Source organism: Dendroctonus ponderosae, unplaced genomic scaffold (assembly GCF_020466585.1).
Source record: "Dendroctonus ponderosae isolate FM_Combo_2020 unplaced genomic scaffold, Dpon_F_20191213v2 Dpon_F_20191213_4, whole genome shotgun sequence".
Taxonomy (NCBI): domain Eukaryota; kingdom Metazoa; phylum Arthropoda; class Insecta; order Coleoptera; family Curculionidae; genus Dendroctonus; species Dendroctonus ponderosae.
In genome coordinates this window covers 573,389-585,898 of record NW_026018611.1, presented here as the reverse complement: position 1 = coordinate 585,898, position 12,510 = coordinate 573,389, and the positions used below count along the sequence as shown (strand labels likewise).

The window sequence follows — 12,510 nt, the reverse complement described above, 5'->3', positions numbered from 1 at the left end:
CATCGGCGGTTCGCCTAAGGTTGCACGGCTTTTAGAAAATCAGTTTTTTTGTGGAGTTACACAATTTTTGTTCAGTTTGTGGGCTGATGTTTTCTGCGCAGACTGTATCAATTTAGTTTTAATTTGTTTTGTTGGTTTTGGAGCTTTGAATTTTTGCAAATTGGCGTGTAATAATGGTTTGCATAAGGTTAACAGGCTGCTAAAAAATCAGCTTTTGTGTGGATTTGCGCAATGTTTTCGCAATTCGCAGCCTGATCTTTTCTGCACGCACTGTAGAAATTTCAATTTTATATTTTTTCTGGTTTTCGAGCTACGAATTTTTGAATATGGGTGCGCATGTGTTTAATATATCGCTGGTTCGCCTAAGGCTAAAAGGCTTTTAAAAAATCCAGTTTTTTTGTGCAATTGGGCATTTTTTTCTGAGTTTGTAGGCTGATATTTGCTAAGCAGATTCTCAAAATTTCGAGTTTTTCCCTTTTTTGGTTTTGGAACATTGAATTTTTGCAAATGCATGTGCAAATATCTGAAATAACGCCGGTTTTTGTGCGATTTTGTGCGATTTTTCCACAATTCGTGGGTTGATGTTTTCAAATTTTTGCAATCTGGTTTAAAAGATTTAAAGGCTAAAAAAACAGCTTTTTTTGGATTTGTCCGATTTTTTCTCAGTTCGTAGTAATAAAAAATAAGTTTTGTCCGGGACTAAATAACTTTTTTTTGCTGTACTTCTTCATCTTTCGTACACACCCAGTAAAGATTTCAAGAAGCTTCTTGCTTCGTTTTTTAAGTGCGGATTGGTCAAGCGCTTTATCTAAAAATTGTCATTTTTTGCCTAAATAATTTCTTTATACTGCAATTTTTCTAACCACAACGGATTGGAGATGGAGAATTTATTCATATTCAATATGTTTCCCTTTCTAACACACGGAATCTGCAACTCCGCCTCTTTTCCACACTGGTGTTCTCTTGTGGACTAAAGGCGAATGAGCCGAAATACAAGTTGGGTAAATGGAATAAAAAGCTGGAAAATGTTTAATGTTTTAATAACGTGGAAATTCAAGCACTAAATTAACAGTTTTATACATAAACCGAGATGTTTACGCTAAACTCATTTAGACTTTTAATCATCTACACTATTTAAGAACGCTCTTGCTAGTTTGATATAACAATTTCCCGAGAATATTTGGTAAAAAATAAATGCTTTTGCTAGCTGGTACCAACCCGGTTGTTACCTAAATTAGATATTCGAAAGCCATCCCCGCTAGTAGAAAGTAGGGCGATCGCCACATGGTTACATTGAAGATTCGGGACAGTACAAACCATATAAAGCTGATCACCCCCAATTTCAAGCAGATGTGCGCTCCAAGGAGGCTGAAATAAATTTGTCAGGAATTTCCAAAGCATCTTAGATTAGTTTGGCTTACATTTTGTCTTTGGTTTTCGCGGCTTTGAGTGTCTTTTCCGGGTCCTTCGATAGGTAGATCCTGGCACCAAAGACCAGCTTTTCAAAGAAATCGCTCCAGGACAAGTCGCTTAAATCCACGTAGAACTTGGAGCGGGTCTCTTCCGTTAAAAGATTGCTTAGTTCTTCAGTTTTTGCGCTCTTAAATTCCCATTCTGTGAAGATGAATCGCTCGAGCCGCCCTAGCGAGCTGTTCACGTTCCTATGCAGTTTCATTAGGCTAAAAGCAATATAATGGAATTTCGCCATGGATGAGTATATTTTGGGGAGCTCACATGGGGCGTCCTCCGGACAGTCTGGTGACATTGTCCAGAATAAGAGCCGGGAGAATGTGGACGAAAAACGAGCAAATCCGATAGTAGGTGATGGAGTTGACGAACTTCAATCGGGGCCACCAAACGGCCGATATGAGCGGATACTTGTGCAGGCTGCTATTCACCAAATTCTCCACCTCGGCCCATCTAAACGGCATTCGGGTGCTTGAAGTGCAATGGTAGATGGCCAATTCCTCCGGTCGAGTTACGCCTGAAAGTGCAAACTGTAAGTCCGGATGGGAGTTTTGAGGCCCCAAAACTGCTACCTGCCCGATACCCGGCCACCATCAGGGTGTTTACCACTACGTCCACTGGAATATAGTCATAAATCAAGTCTTTTCCCAAGGGCAATCGACGAATCACTCCTTTGGAGGCGCCCAAAATGAACCCTTGAGGGCCGTTCTTGCTGATCGTCCAACCAGGCACCGGTCGCTTCCACGCCCCGACAACTGCAGCAGAAATGTTGGTTATTTGCGGTTCTTCTAGCTGGAACTCCAACTTACTCATTGATGGGCGCACGATGGTGCATGGGAAGAGCTTTTCGCATTTCTTCACCTCGTACTCGGCCAGTTGCTTGGTGTAGGTGTAAGTGTTTGGATGCTCGCCCAGGATTTCTGGGGTCTTCTCCTCCAGCTGCTCGCCACTTAGGCTCTCCGCCAACTTTAGCAGCTCATCTGCGTCTTTCGTCACCGGGTATAACACCTAAAATTTACTGGGTAGGTCAAGATAGATGGGGCGCACCCTCAATTTCTTACCTCCTCGGTGGAGAGCATGAATGAGTTAACGTAGGCACTGCTCACATGGATGAGAACCTTCAGGTTCCGGCATTGTTTGGCTAATTCCGTCACGCGTCGGGTTCCTGAAAAACGGGATTTTCAGGGTTGTAAGCATCTAGCGCGCCATTCCGCCCAAGGCTTTTAACTCCCTAAAGCAACTGCTTACCCAATAAATTAATATCAATAGTAGTCCTCAGAGTATCTCCAAAATCCAACGTGGCAGCACTGTGGAAAATCACATTAACTTTTTCTTTTAGCGTTTGGAGATCGGAGTCAGAGAGCCCCAAATTGTCCTGGCCAACGTCGCCAGCAACAGGAATCACTTTTTCAAAAATCTAGAATAGTCAATCAATCAAAAATCAACCTCCCAGTTCAGTAGACGAGTCCTACCTGATCGACAGACTCAGTGGCTCTCTGTGATAGCAACGTTTCAAAAACTGAGTTTTTCTTCAGCACAGCGAGCCGATCCTCAATGGACTGGCCCTTCTTCGGTCTCACCAAGATGTAGATGTTTCCATGCTCGGGCGTGTCGCTCAGTATCTTCTCTAGCAGGCTGATGCCCACAAAGCCGGTAGCTCCGGTTATAAAAATGTTCTTCCCCTTGTAGAATTCCGGAATGGTTTGGGTTTGTCCTTCCATCGTTCCCTGTCGCGCTCTGAAACACACACACGTGTGTTCTTCACTGGTCACGATTTTTAATTGGGAATGTCTTGAAATTTTGTCACGATGTTAATGATTTGATGTTGAAAAATGATCATTTTTACATTTAAATCCGATTAAGAATCATTATCATATTTGGGTGCCCGAGCCTTATGCTTATTAAAGGACTTTGATTGTGCAAATCGTAGTGTACGTTTGAGAGAATTAAGAAAGTGTCTTTTTATGTACATTTAGTATCAGTTCGAACAAACCTTTTAAAATGTTCTCAAAATTTTATGCAAATAGCCGGAATTTCCTACTCGAACATGTAAACAAACATGACTAATTGACACTCACAGTCAGATGCCAAGGGGACAGTTCATCACAATGTTGCCACTGTGTTTGGACAAAGACGATACAGACAAACTCTATAGAGAGAGATAGTAGCGAAGGTGCCTTTTAATTGCATTTATTATTATGTGTAGAATGGTAAAAAATCGACATAAATTAGCTCAATTAATGTTATGTGAGTTATTATTTAAATTGTCATGACGGCATTCAATAGTAATTAAAACTGCTTTACACATGTTGCTTTGATAATAACTGGAACGGTATATTTGATAGAATGGAAAATTTAATTCTCTTTTGGCATAAAATGTGTGCAAATTTGCGAATGATTTTATTGATGAAATTGGCGCCACAACACACAGCCCGCACCAATAAACTACCGTTTCATCGATGCTAATTACCATTAATTTGCATTCGGTATTATCGTTGCCTCACACCTGAAACTATTGAATCTCTTCACGCATTATTCTGATGAGCCAACATCTCCAAGTGTAACTGTAGATTTGTTATGAAGGAATTTACATGTAAATTGTTGATGGAAATGCTAATGAAAAAAACGATTTATTGTCCAATTTTTGATAATACACGGATATAGAAATATGCTCAGTTTGTAGCAATTTTGATCCCAATCCAAACCGGCAAAACCGCTCGTAGATTATAAACTAGCTAAAATGAAAATAATATCGAAGCCAGCAAATTGCCCCGTTACATTTCGCTGGTTAATTTTAAACCGTTACGCGATATGAACAAAAAAGTATCAACAAATTGTTTAAACAATTGCAGCAAGTTGAGCTGATGTTTGCTTGATAAGGAATCAAGTTATGAGCCAATTTTTTCCAAAATTGCTTAGTTCTTTTGTTTGGCGCAGGTTCCTAGGGAAAAGCCCCAACTACTTACCAAGAAAACCCCTGTTGGAACCCGACGACGAGCTGAAATGCTGGTACTTTGATGCGAACCCGTCTAACACTCAAACAGTACTTTGGACGGCAGTAAACCATCGCACAGGTAGGTGCATATAGGTGGGAATGGGGATATTATTCAACTAGTACTACTACTTTTAGTATGCGGTCAGCTCGACGAAATTTATTCAGTTATTAATGCGCGCATTTATAAGCTTACAGTTGATTTTTTCCTCTTGAGCGGAGCTCGGAAAAGATTCCTTAAGTTTGCGCTCTTCAAACGGACTTGAGAGCAAGTCGAACCGATAAAGAATTGGTCCTCAAGCTCAATTATCCAGCATCCGATCACTCGAATCAATGATTAGATCGGAGAATGTACGCTGGTGAATGGAAAAATCTAGAATTACTGTTGCGGCCAGTAAAAGGCAGAAGATTTTTCAAAAATATCTGGTACAAATCCAATGGTCAGTGGATTCCGAAAGCCGGTTTAATGCGTCAAGCCGTAACCAGTTTTACCAAACGTGGATTTTTACGCTTTTAGTACATGATTGTTGTTGGGCAAGCACAAACACATTTAACACACCTGTAGTGAAGACGAAGCTGCCAAGGCGTGTTTTGCGACTATTTTTTACTATGAAGAGATTGATTGTTTCAATTGCGCTTTAGAGTTTATGGTCGGGCAGATGCAATTTTCGGAGATTTTAGTTAAGTTAAGAATATGCTCGTTTTGTAGACAAGCCGGGTTTTGCAAGCATTTTTCACTACTTTTTGCCACTTGATTTAGTCTTGGACGCGTTTTGCGATTACCTATGCGGGTTAGTTTTGTTAATTTCTATTTAGTTTCTGTTAGTAGTTTGGCAACGTGTTTTTGCCCCTGTAGCATCGGCAAGATGATCGGTGTTTCTTTATGGGAAAATTTGAGAAATTCCATTTAAAGAGTTTTTCTACATGGAAAGTCAATGGTAGTGAAGCTCCGAAGGACAACGAAATGCATTTTTTCAAAGTTTGTGTCGAAGAAAGCGGAAAAATTTTAAGCCGTGAAGGTAGCAAGTTCGAACGTAGCTACGTGCGGACCGGCGTGCCGCTCTATAGACCCCTATGCGTGCGAGAGAGAGAACCGATGCTTGCTACGTACGGGAATGCAACCATAGTTTCGTGAAGTGGAAAAGTGTTTTACGGTCGTATTCAGGGGCGGATCCAGCTTTAAAGTCAGTGGGGGGTTATGTAGAAAAAATACAGTCTTCTGTTATCTATGAAATTAGAAAAATGATCGTCGTTTTGTGCAAGGGTGGCGCAAGATTATGCCAAAATTCCATGTTTTCCGTCCCGTTTTTGCTCATATCTCGGAGGCAAAATGTGCAAGAACGCTCATTTGCACATCATTCTAGAGATAAATAAATGGCCGTTTTAGAAAGTGAACCATGGATGGGGAAATGTTGACAGTTTTCTCAAAAAAGGCTTGAATTCAAGAAGTTTTAGGTTTGCGTGGTTTTTTTTGAGTTACAAAATCCACTTGAATATGAGCCGCAGAATTCGTTTTGGCATCGTTGGATAGAGAATTGAATGNGGGGGGGGGGTCATGATTATGTTAACATTTTTCAGCAGAAAGCACTCGCAATTTGGTTAGTTTGCCAGGCACCCTAAATAAGGCACAAACCAGCATGTATATTTGTACTCAAAATCAGACAACATGACAACATGACAAACATGACATAAGTCTGACCTTTAAGACTTCATGACATAAGTCTGACCTTTAAGACTTCGTCTGTCACTGCGGTTTAAATTTCCGCCAGCTTTGATCCAACAGCAGATCGACACATTGATCAATGGGTTTGATTATGAACGGAATGGCGCATAGGCCTACGGCCGTTACGGTCAATTTTCGCGTGTTTTTTGGCAGGTTTGTGCTCTTTTTGAGCACATAGTTGGCTGCAGCACAAACACGGTTAATGGTGAATCCCGGTATGGCGACTGAGGCCAACAGCTGCCAAATGAGAGTATCTGCAGTGGTAAACGCCACTCGGGCCTTGCAGTCGGGTTTGTTAGCGTAGGCCTGCAAAATTGAAATTTTTACCTGGTGAAATCAGCAGGTCTGTTTAGGCGAAAATATTGCGTTTTTTGCTAAAGCTAATAGTAGCGAAAATGGTGATTTACACTTTGACACCCTGTGACTCGAGAACTGTTCACTTTTGGATAAACAGTGTCAGTGAATTTCGTTGCATTATTTGCGGGCCACCCTGTACATCGAACGGTTTCAGGTGTTGCAAGGCGCCGCGATGCGTTGAACAGAGCACGCGACAGATCGGGTGCAATGTGAAAAGAGATGCAACATGAATGAAGGTCGACTGGTGGCCGATGGCGTAACACATTAAACAAATGAGAATCAATACATATAAAAAACAAGTGCACGTGCGAGTTTTTCAATATGGATTAGTGATTAGTGGAAAATGCTCAGGATTTTCGTACCTTGTAGGCGTCGATGCCCTTTTGGCGTGTGTCGGCTAAAACGTAAAGGGTGGCGATTCCATAAGTGGCGTTTACCCATCGCTTACCAATGATGGAGCGAAAGGCTTCGCCTACTTCATTGGCGTAGCCTGCAAACGGGAGAAAACCGTGGATTTTGCCTCCCGATTGGACGCCCCCCGACTTACCTAAATATCTTACCGGAGTGTCCCTGTAGAGGTCTTTGGATTCTGTCATTTTTGCTTCAAGCAGTCAAACGAGCTTCGATTGGTGTTGGAACAAAACGGCCGCTAATTGGAGATTTTTTAGTTGGGACTGGGAGAGTGATTTTGGTTAGGCCGCGATGTTCGCTCAGTGTGGTGGACGTTTTCTCTTTTGAATCGTTAAAGCCGATAATTCCATTGTATAAATCAACGAAATGTTTATGTTGCAGATTTGGCGTTAATAAAACATCGGCCTGTTGGTCTAGGGGTATGATTCTCGCTTCGGGTGCGAGAGGTCCCGGGTTCAAATCCCGGACAGGCCCGGTTTACTTTTTTCGTTTTTTTTTCCAAATTCCTGATTTTGTTCTCAATCAGGCTTAGTTATTGCACTTTGCAGGTGTTTGGATTAATTTTTGATAATTATCTGCAATGTTGGTTGAGTGGTTTTTTCTGCTAATAATATGGAGCCGCGTTTTCCTCATAAAATTGGCAGTCGCTTTCCGAGATTTGCTACTTTGGTGGACATTTGGCAACATGTGGGCAAATACTGATTTTTGCAGTCTATGATGGCGTCCTTTTTTATTCTATGGGGCATTCGTGCATTTCAATGAGGGAGAGGTGGTGGAAAACCAACCAAAATTGCAGTCCAAGTAGGGGACGGACGGGGAAAATGAGACAGAAGTAATTTTTCCGTTTTAAATATTGTTGGCAACTCGAGCCTTTTTCCTCGGTAGTCACCACGCATGAAAATAGTCGTTTTTGCGAAAAAAACCGTAGTTGAACTTGGCGTTTGAATTCGAACAATCATTGTTCCACCTGCTGACTTCCGTGTCACTTTGAGCAGTAATGAGATTTGAGCAACACATTTTTTTTTAAACTTCACTGCATAAAAGCGCTGAAATTCGAGCACGAAGAACGATTGCGGCCGCCAAACCAGCTTAATGGAACTAAATTCGTTCATAGCGTCCCAACTGCAAGCGCACTTCAAGAAACTGCTCATTATATGCACAGCCACGGCCTCGATATATCTGATCAAGCGCTACTTGGACAAGAAGAAGCTGGCGCTTGCGAAGAAAAACAAGAGAACCATCAAAGAATTTCCAACCATTGAGGAGATTCAGCGATTCATCGAAGAGCTGCCGTTCAATGCGGGCGCGTCGGGCAAATCGGTCACTTTGAAGGATTTGCTGGGCGAATTGTCCGAGTTTAGTGAGGATGAAGACTGGAAAGAGCTGATCGCCAGTGTGCATCACATGTACAAAGAAAGTCCGACTGTCAACGACGACACAGGTACAAAAAGGGATGAGTTTTGCGGATTAAATGAAGGAGAATCGGTTGTTTAGGTAGTTTAATGAGTATCTACGAAGATCCCGAGTGTGTGCTTTTAGGCTCGACGGAAATTGATGGGAAAGCGGCTGCCAGCGCGAACAGTCCCAGGGAAAAGTTTGAAGATTCGCACCAAAATGCAGTCAGTGAGGAGGAAGTGAAAATTCCTACTGCTAGTTGATGAAATAGTGTCATAATGTCTGTGATAAATTGCGAAAGTTTCAGTCACTTGATCTGCTTTTTACTGGCTAATTGCTCGGGTTGAGTTGATAAAGTCTATATTTTGCGGAAAAACAGAATGAAAGAGCAAAGCTTAGGTTGTAAGTGCGCTGTCCGGCATCAGCACTCCAGCAATGCAGGCAGTCATAAAACAGACTAAAGTCCCACCAACGAAGGCTCTGAACACCAACCGTGTGACTGTAGTCTTTGTTTCCGGTGCCAAGGCTGCCATGGTGGAAATAATGATCCCGATTGATCCAGGATTGGAAAATCCACAGATGGCGTAAGTGGCAATCACGGTCGCTCTTGGCTAAAGGCAAAGAAAATTACGGCAATTTGGCAAATGGTGGGCAAACGGTGGGATTATTACCGATAGGTTTTTCTCCTGCAATTTGGAGAATGCCACAAACTCATTGACCATCGTTTTGATTCCGATTAGTTGGGCGACATTTTCGCATTCGTCCCACTCAACTCCCATCAGCCACGCCACTGGAATGAACAGTTTGCCTGCAATCAGTTCCAAAGTCCACATGTTTGATGCATCTGTGAAGCCTGCAAAGGTTGAGCAAAATTTGTGATTTTTTGCTATATTTGGCCGGCGTCTATGGGAAATTGGCCCCGACGTTTCGCTAGCATGCATGGCTCAAATCTGTCTGTTAGCATCGATTGCACAAACTGAGCTCTATTGCCTGTCGCTTTTGGGGCATTTTTTAAATTTAACTAGTGGAATTTTCGGGATTTTTTCTTGCTTTAAATTCCCAATTATGCATCAAAATTTTCACCGCTTTTTTTCAAATTTTTTTTCAAAAGGTTTCCAAACTGCCACTCCGTCTAAATTGAAAGTTATGCACTTTTGAAGCAGGGCAGGGGTAAAATTTTTACCATTTGTAATTTATCATCATGACACCGATTTTGTCATTCCAGAGCGTAGCAAGCATCGGTCCTCTCACTCGCACCCACAGCGATCGATGGGAGAAGCACGCCGGCCGACTGTTGCTACGTTCCAGCTTGGCACCTTTGCGGCTTAAAATTTTGGGGTTTTGGGCGACACAAGCCAGGAAAAATTTGCTTTTGCGTTTCGTATTGAGCAAAGTGCCAGTCGTTTTCCATGTGGAACAAACAGTATCTGGGAATCATTTCGTTAAATTTATCTGCCGATTTGTTTTGTTGCATCAGACAGCAACTAGATTGATGAATGCCGCACTGGGATTAAAACTAAAGCACTTAATAACAAGAGTGTTTTATACCAGTTTGATGCATCCGTGAAGCCTGCAAAGGTTGAGCAAAATTTGTGATTTTTTGCTACATTTGGCCGCCGTCTATGGGAAATTGGCCCCGACGTTTCGCTAGCATGCATGGCTCAAATCTGTCTGTTAGCATCGATTGCACAAACTGAGCTCTATTGTCTGTCGCTTTTGGGACATTTTTTAAATTTAACTAGTGGAATTTTCGGGTTTTTTTTTCTTGCTTTAAATTCCCAATTATGCATCAAAATTTTCACCGATTTTTTTCAATTTTTTTGAAAAAGTTTCCAAACTGCCACTCCGTCTAAATTGAAAGTTATGCACTTTTGAAGCAGGCCAGGGGTAAAATTTTTACCATTTGTAATTTATCATCATGACACCGATTTTGTCATTCCAGAGCGTAGCAAGCATCGGTCCTCTCACTCGCACCCACAGCGATCGATGGGAGAAGCACGCCGGCCGACTGTTGCTACGTTCCAGCTTGGCACCTTTCCGGCTTAAAATTTTTGGGTTTTGGGCGACACAAGCCAGGAAAAATTTGCTTTTGCGTTTCGTATTGAGCAAAGCGCCAGTCGTTTTCTATGTGGAACAAACAGTATCTGGGAATCATTTCGTTAAATTTATCTGCCGATTTGTTTTGTTGCATCAGACAGCAACTAGATTGATGGATGCCGCACTGGGATTCAAACTAAAGCACTTAATAACAAGAATGTTTTATGACTTTTGGTAATACCAGTCGAAATTCGTGGGGATTTAGATAAAGCGGCGATTTCAGGCCAATTAAATGCGCCAAGATGGATTAGCAATTCCATTCGTATCGCTCATTACTTGTTCATTCATTACATACCTACAAGCGTTCCAAACCAGCTCAGGACGCCATTGATGAAATAGACGAACGCCAATGTGGCGGTAACTCCGGAAATTATGGCTGCTATCAGATGGAAAGCATCCGTAGCGCCTTTGCTGGCGGCATCAATAGCTGAAGAATATTCGCTGAAATTTCCCAACAACATCTAAGTCTTTGACGTTTCCAGTGTCTTGAGGCTACTCACACTTCCACCGCGTGTACGTCCTCTTTCTTGATTTTCACCTCCTGAGTTTCCGGATAGAGCAACTTGCTGAAGCATAGAGCGGATGGAGCCGACATAATGCTGGCCGTCACCAAGTCCTGGGCTCTGGCTCCGTAGCCAATGTAGGCGGCAAAAGTGGAGCCTGATAGAGCCACATTGTGACGAATTAGTCGGTTTTACTCAAAATGAGCCACAGTACCTGATACGGAGGCAAAGCCGGCTAGCATCAATGAATGGAGCTCAGAGTCAGTGAGGTGGATCAGATAAGGTCGCAACATCATCGGGCCTTCGGACTGAAAAATCGGCTTGATTATACGGAAGCGCAGTGGTTTGCTTAATTACCATTCCAAGAAAGGCCACCGCAACACTGTTAACACTTTCGCAAATGGTCGTCCCCATGAAGTACTGCAGAAACTCCCCCAACATGTTTACAAACTTCTGCATCAGACCGTAGTAGTAAAGCACATTGACTAGGAAGTTGACGAAGAATATCACTGATAAGGCCTGCAAATCGATCGTTAGTCGCTTGCAAGCCCCTTTCGGCATTTTCTGCTAACCCGGAAGGCGAACACTTTCAGCTCGTTCACTATGTAGTCGCCGTAGGTAAATGCGGCTGCTTCCACACCATAATCCAAGAAAGTGTTCACATGATCCGAGAATGTTTCCAAAGCGTTGCGCCCAACGCTCCATCTTATCGTCAAAAACCCGATGCTAAACTGCAGAATGAGGCCCCACGCCACAGTGTTCCACGGCACCTACAGGTTTTTGTCTGTTTTATGCAATGTAAGACGATAAATACGATTAAAAATGATTGGGGATCTTCAGTTTATGCGGGCCCAACGTTTTGCCAGCACGCACGGTTAACATCTTCAGAGGCGTTGCCCTGAGGTGGTTCTTTTCAAGGAATTTTTGATGAACTAAGGCTTGGTCCATGTCGGTCATCAAGCCACTCAAGAATTCACCACTTGGCCAGAGCGGATGAACTCGGTGGCGTCATCAAAACGTGAGTCTTACAGGGAAACAAATTCCCAGCGAGTTTCAAAAAACACATATTTTTTGACGAACTTTGGCCATCAATGGCAGAGAAGCCGGACATTTTTTTGTCTTAATAAAAGTTAGAATCAATTCCTGGGTTTCAGTCATTTATTGTCTCTATTTATCAATTAAAATACGTTTCGGTGTTTTCCACCATCATCAGTTTCTATGCAAATGTCGTCTGTAAAAACGTCTAGACTTCGTCTCGGTTGTCAATCCGTCAGGAGTTCGAAAAACAAATTTTTGCCCTCGTATCGAACACTATTTTTTATTCGAATGAAAGATTACACGAATAATAAAATGCATCGATTTCATATTTAAAATTTTGTGGCAATGTCATTTTTTGAAATGTCATCTTTTGAAGTTTGTAATTAAGTTTAAGTACTTTTTCAACTTGAAACACCTGTGGTCTTGGGAGGGTGTATGCATGTTGCATACTCTGCATGACATTTGCGCTTCTTAAAAAGATCGTGTTTTACGTGTGACAACATCGCAAAAGTAGATAAGTAGGCCAT

General features: G+C 42.2%; 4 protein-coding genes and 1 non-coding gene across 9 annotated transcripts in view; 2 read left to right on the top strand and 3 right to left on the bottom strand.

The window, feature by feature from the left end:
- Positions 1-1,024: 1,024 nt before the first annotated feature.
- Positions 1,025-4,547, bottom strand: LOC109540020 (putative fatty acyl-CoA reductase CG8306). 2 transcript variants are annotated; one of them, XM_019908151.2, is made up of 9 exons: positions 4,434-4,547; positions 2,940-3,204; positions 2,716-2,884; positions 2,529-2,632; positions 2,277-2,475; positions 2,040-2,222; positions 1,735-1,984; positions 1,422-1,679; positions 1,025-1,368 (listed from the first exon to the last, which is right to left on the bottom strand). In XM_019908151.2, the coding sequence occupies exons 2-9, from the start codon at positions 3,186-3,188 to the stop codon at positions 1,230-1,232; spliced, it is 1,551 nt and encodes a 516-aa protein (XP_019763710.2). In that variant the 5' UTR covers positions 3,189-3,204; positions 4,434-4,547; the 3' UTR covers positions 1,025-1,229. The 2 variants fall into 2 exon arrangements, with proteins under 2 accessions (XP_019763710.2, XP_019763711.2); XM_019908152.2 differs by lacking the exon at positions 4,434-4,547 and adding an exon at positions 3,461-3,568.
- Positions 4,548-6,053: 1,506 nt separating this feature from the next.
- Positions 6,054-7,305, bottom strand: LOC109540028 (mitochondrial fission process protein 1). Its single transcript, XM_019908161.2, has 3 exons — positions 7,087-7,305; positions 6,902-7,029; positions 6,054-6,488 (listed from the first exon to the last, which is right to left on the bottom strand). The coding sequence occupies exons 1-3, from the start codon at positions 7,133-7,135 to the stop codon at positions 6,204-6,206; spliced, it is 462 nt and encodes a 153-aa protein (XP_019763720.2). The 5' UTR covers positions 7,136-7,305; the 3' UTR covers positions 6,054-6,203.
- Positions 7,306-7,352: 47 nt separating this feature from the next.
- Positions 7,353-7,424, top strand: Trnap-cgg. The gene has a single exon. It is a non-coding gene; the product is annotated as a tRNA-Pro (tRNA).
- Positions 7,425-7,928: 504 nt separating this feature from the next.
- Positions 7,929-8,660, top strand: LOC109540026. Of its 2 annotated transcripts, none has more exons than XM_019908160.2 (2): positions 7,929-8,391; positions 8,490-8,660. In XM_019908160.2, exons 1-2 carry the CDS (start codon positions 8,043-8,045, stop codon positions 8,606-8,608), a joined length of 468 nt encoding a protein of 155 aa, XP_019763719.2. In that variant the 5' UTR covers positions 7,929-8,042; the 3' UTR covers positions 8,609-8,660. The 2 variants fall into 2 exon arrangements, with proteins under 2 accessions (XP_019763719.2, XP_019763718.2); XM_019908159.2 differs by having other exon boundaries at positions 8,445-8,660.
- A 28-nt stretch (positions 8,661-8,688) lies between these two features.
- Positions 8,689-12,510, bottom strand: part of LOC109540019 (sodium/nucleoside cotransporter 2) — a 7,641-nt gene continuing 3,819 nt past the window's right edge. For all 3 annotated transcript variants that reach the window (XM_019908150.2, XM_019908149.2, XM_048666164.1), the window contains exons 6-12: positions 11,518-11,715; positions 11,303-11,464; positions 11,160-11,253; positions 10,943-11,102; positions 10,738-10,883; positions 9,017-9,198; positions 8,689-8,956 (exon numbers count right to left, since the gene is read on the bottom strand). In XM_019908150.2, coding sequence (XP_019763709.2) covers positions 8,741-8,956; positions 9,017-9,198; positions 10,738-10,883; positions 10,943-11,102; positions 11,160-11,253; positions 11,303-11,464; positions 11,518-11,715 — 1,158 coding nt within the window. In that variant the 3' untranslated portion in view covers positions 8,689-8,740. The remainder of the gene's footprint in view (positions 8,957-9,016; positions 9,199-10,737; positions 10,884-10,942; positions 11,103-11,159; positions 11,254-11,302; positions 11,465-11,517; positions 11,716-12,510) is intronic.

Coding starts and splice junctions, on each gene's coding strand:
- LOC109540020 (XM_019908151.2), bottom strand. CDS start 3,188: ATGGAAGGACAAACCCAAACCATTCCGGAATTCTACAAGGGGAAGAAC. Junction 2,476..2,528: donor TCATGCTCTCCACCGAGGAG/GTAAGAAATTGA, acceptor AGTAAATTTTAG/GTGTTATACCCGGTGACGAA. Junction 2,223..2,276: donor CATCGTGCGCCCATCAATGA/GTAAGTTGGAGT, acceptor TTTCTGCTGCAG/TTGTCGGGGCGTGGAAGCGA.
- LOC109540028 (XM_019908161.2), bottom strand. CDS start 7,135: ATGACAGAATCCAAAGACCTCTACAGGGACACTCCGGTAAGATATTTA. Junction 7,030..7,086: donor CACTCCGGTAAGATATTTAG/GTAAGTCGGGGG, acceptor TCCCGTTTGCAG/GCTACGCCAATGAAGTAGGC. Junction 6,489..6,901: donor AGGGCATCGACGCCTACAAG/GTACGAAAATCC, acceptor TCAATTTTGCAG/GCCTACGCTAACAAACCCGA.
- LOC109540026 (XM_019908159.2), top strand. CDS start 8,043: ATGGAACTAAATTCGTTCATAGCGTCCCAACTGCAAGCGCACTTCAAG. Junction 8,392..8,444: donor GACTGTCAACGACGACACAG/GTACAAAAAGGG, acceptor TCGGTTGTTTAG/GTAGTTTAATGAGTATCTAC.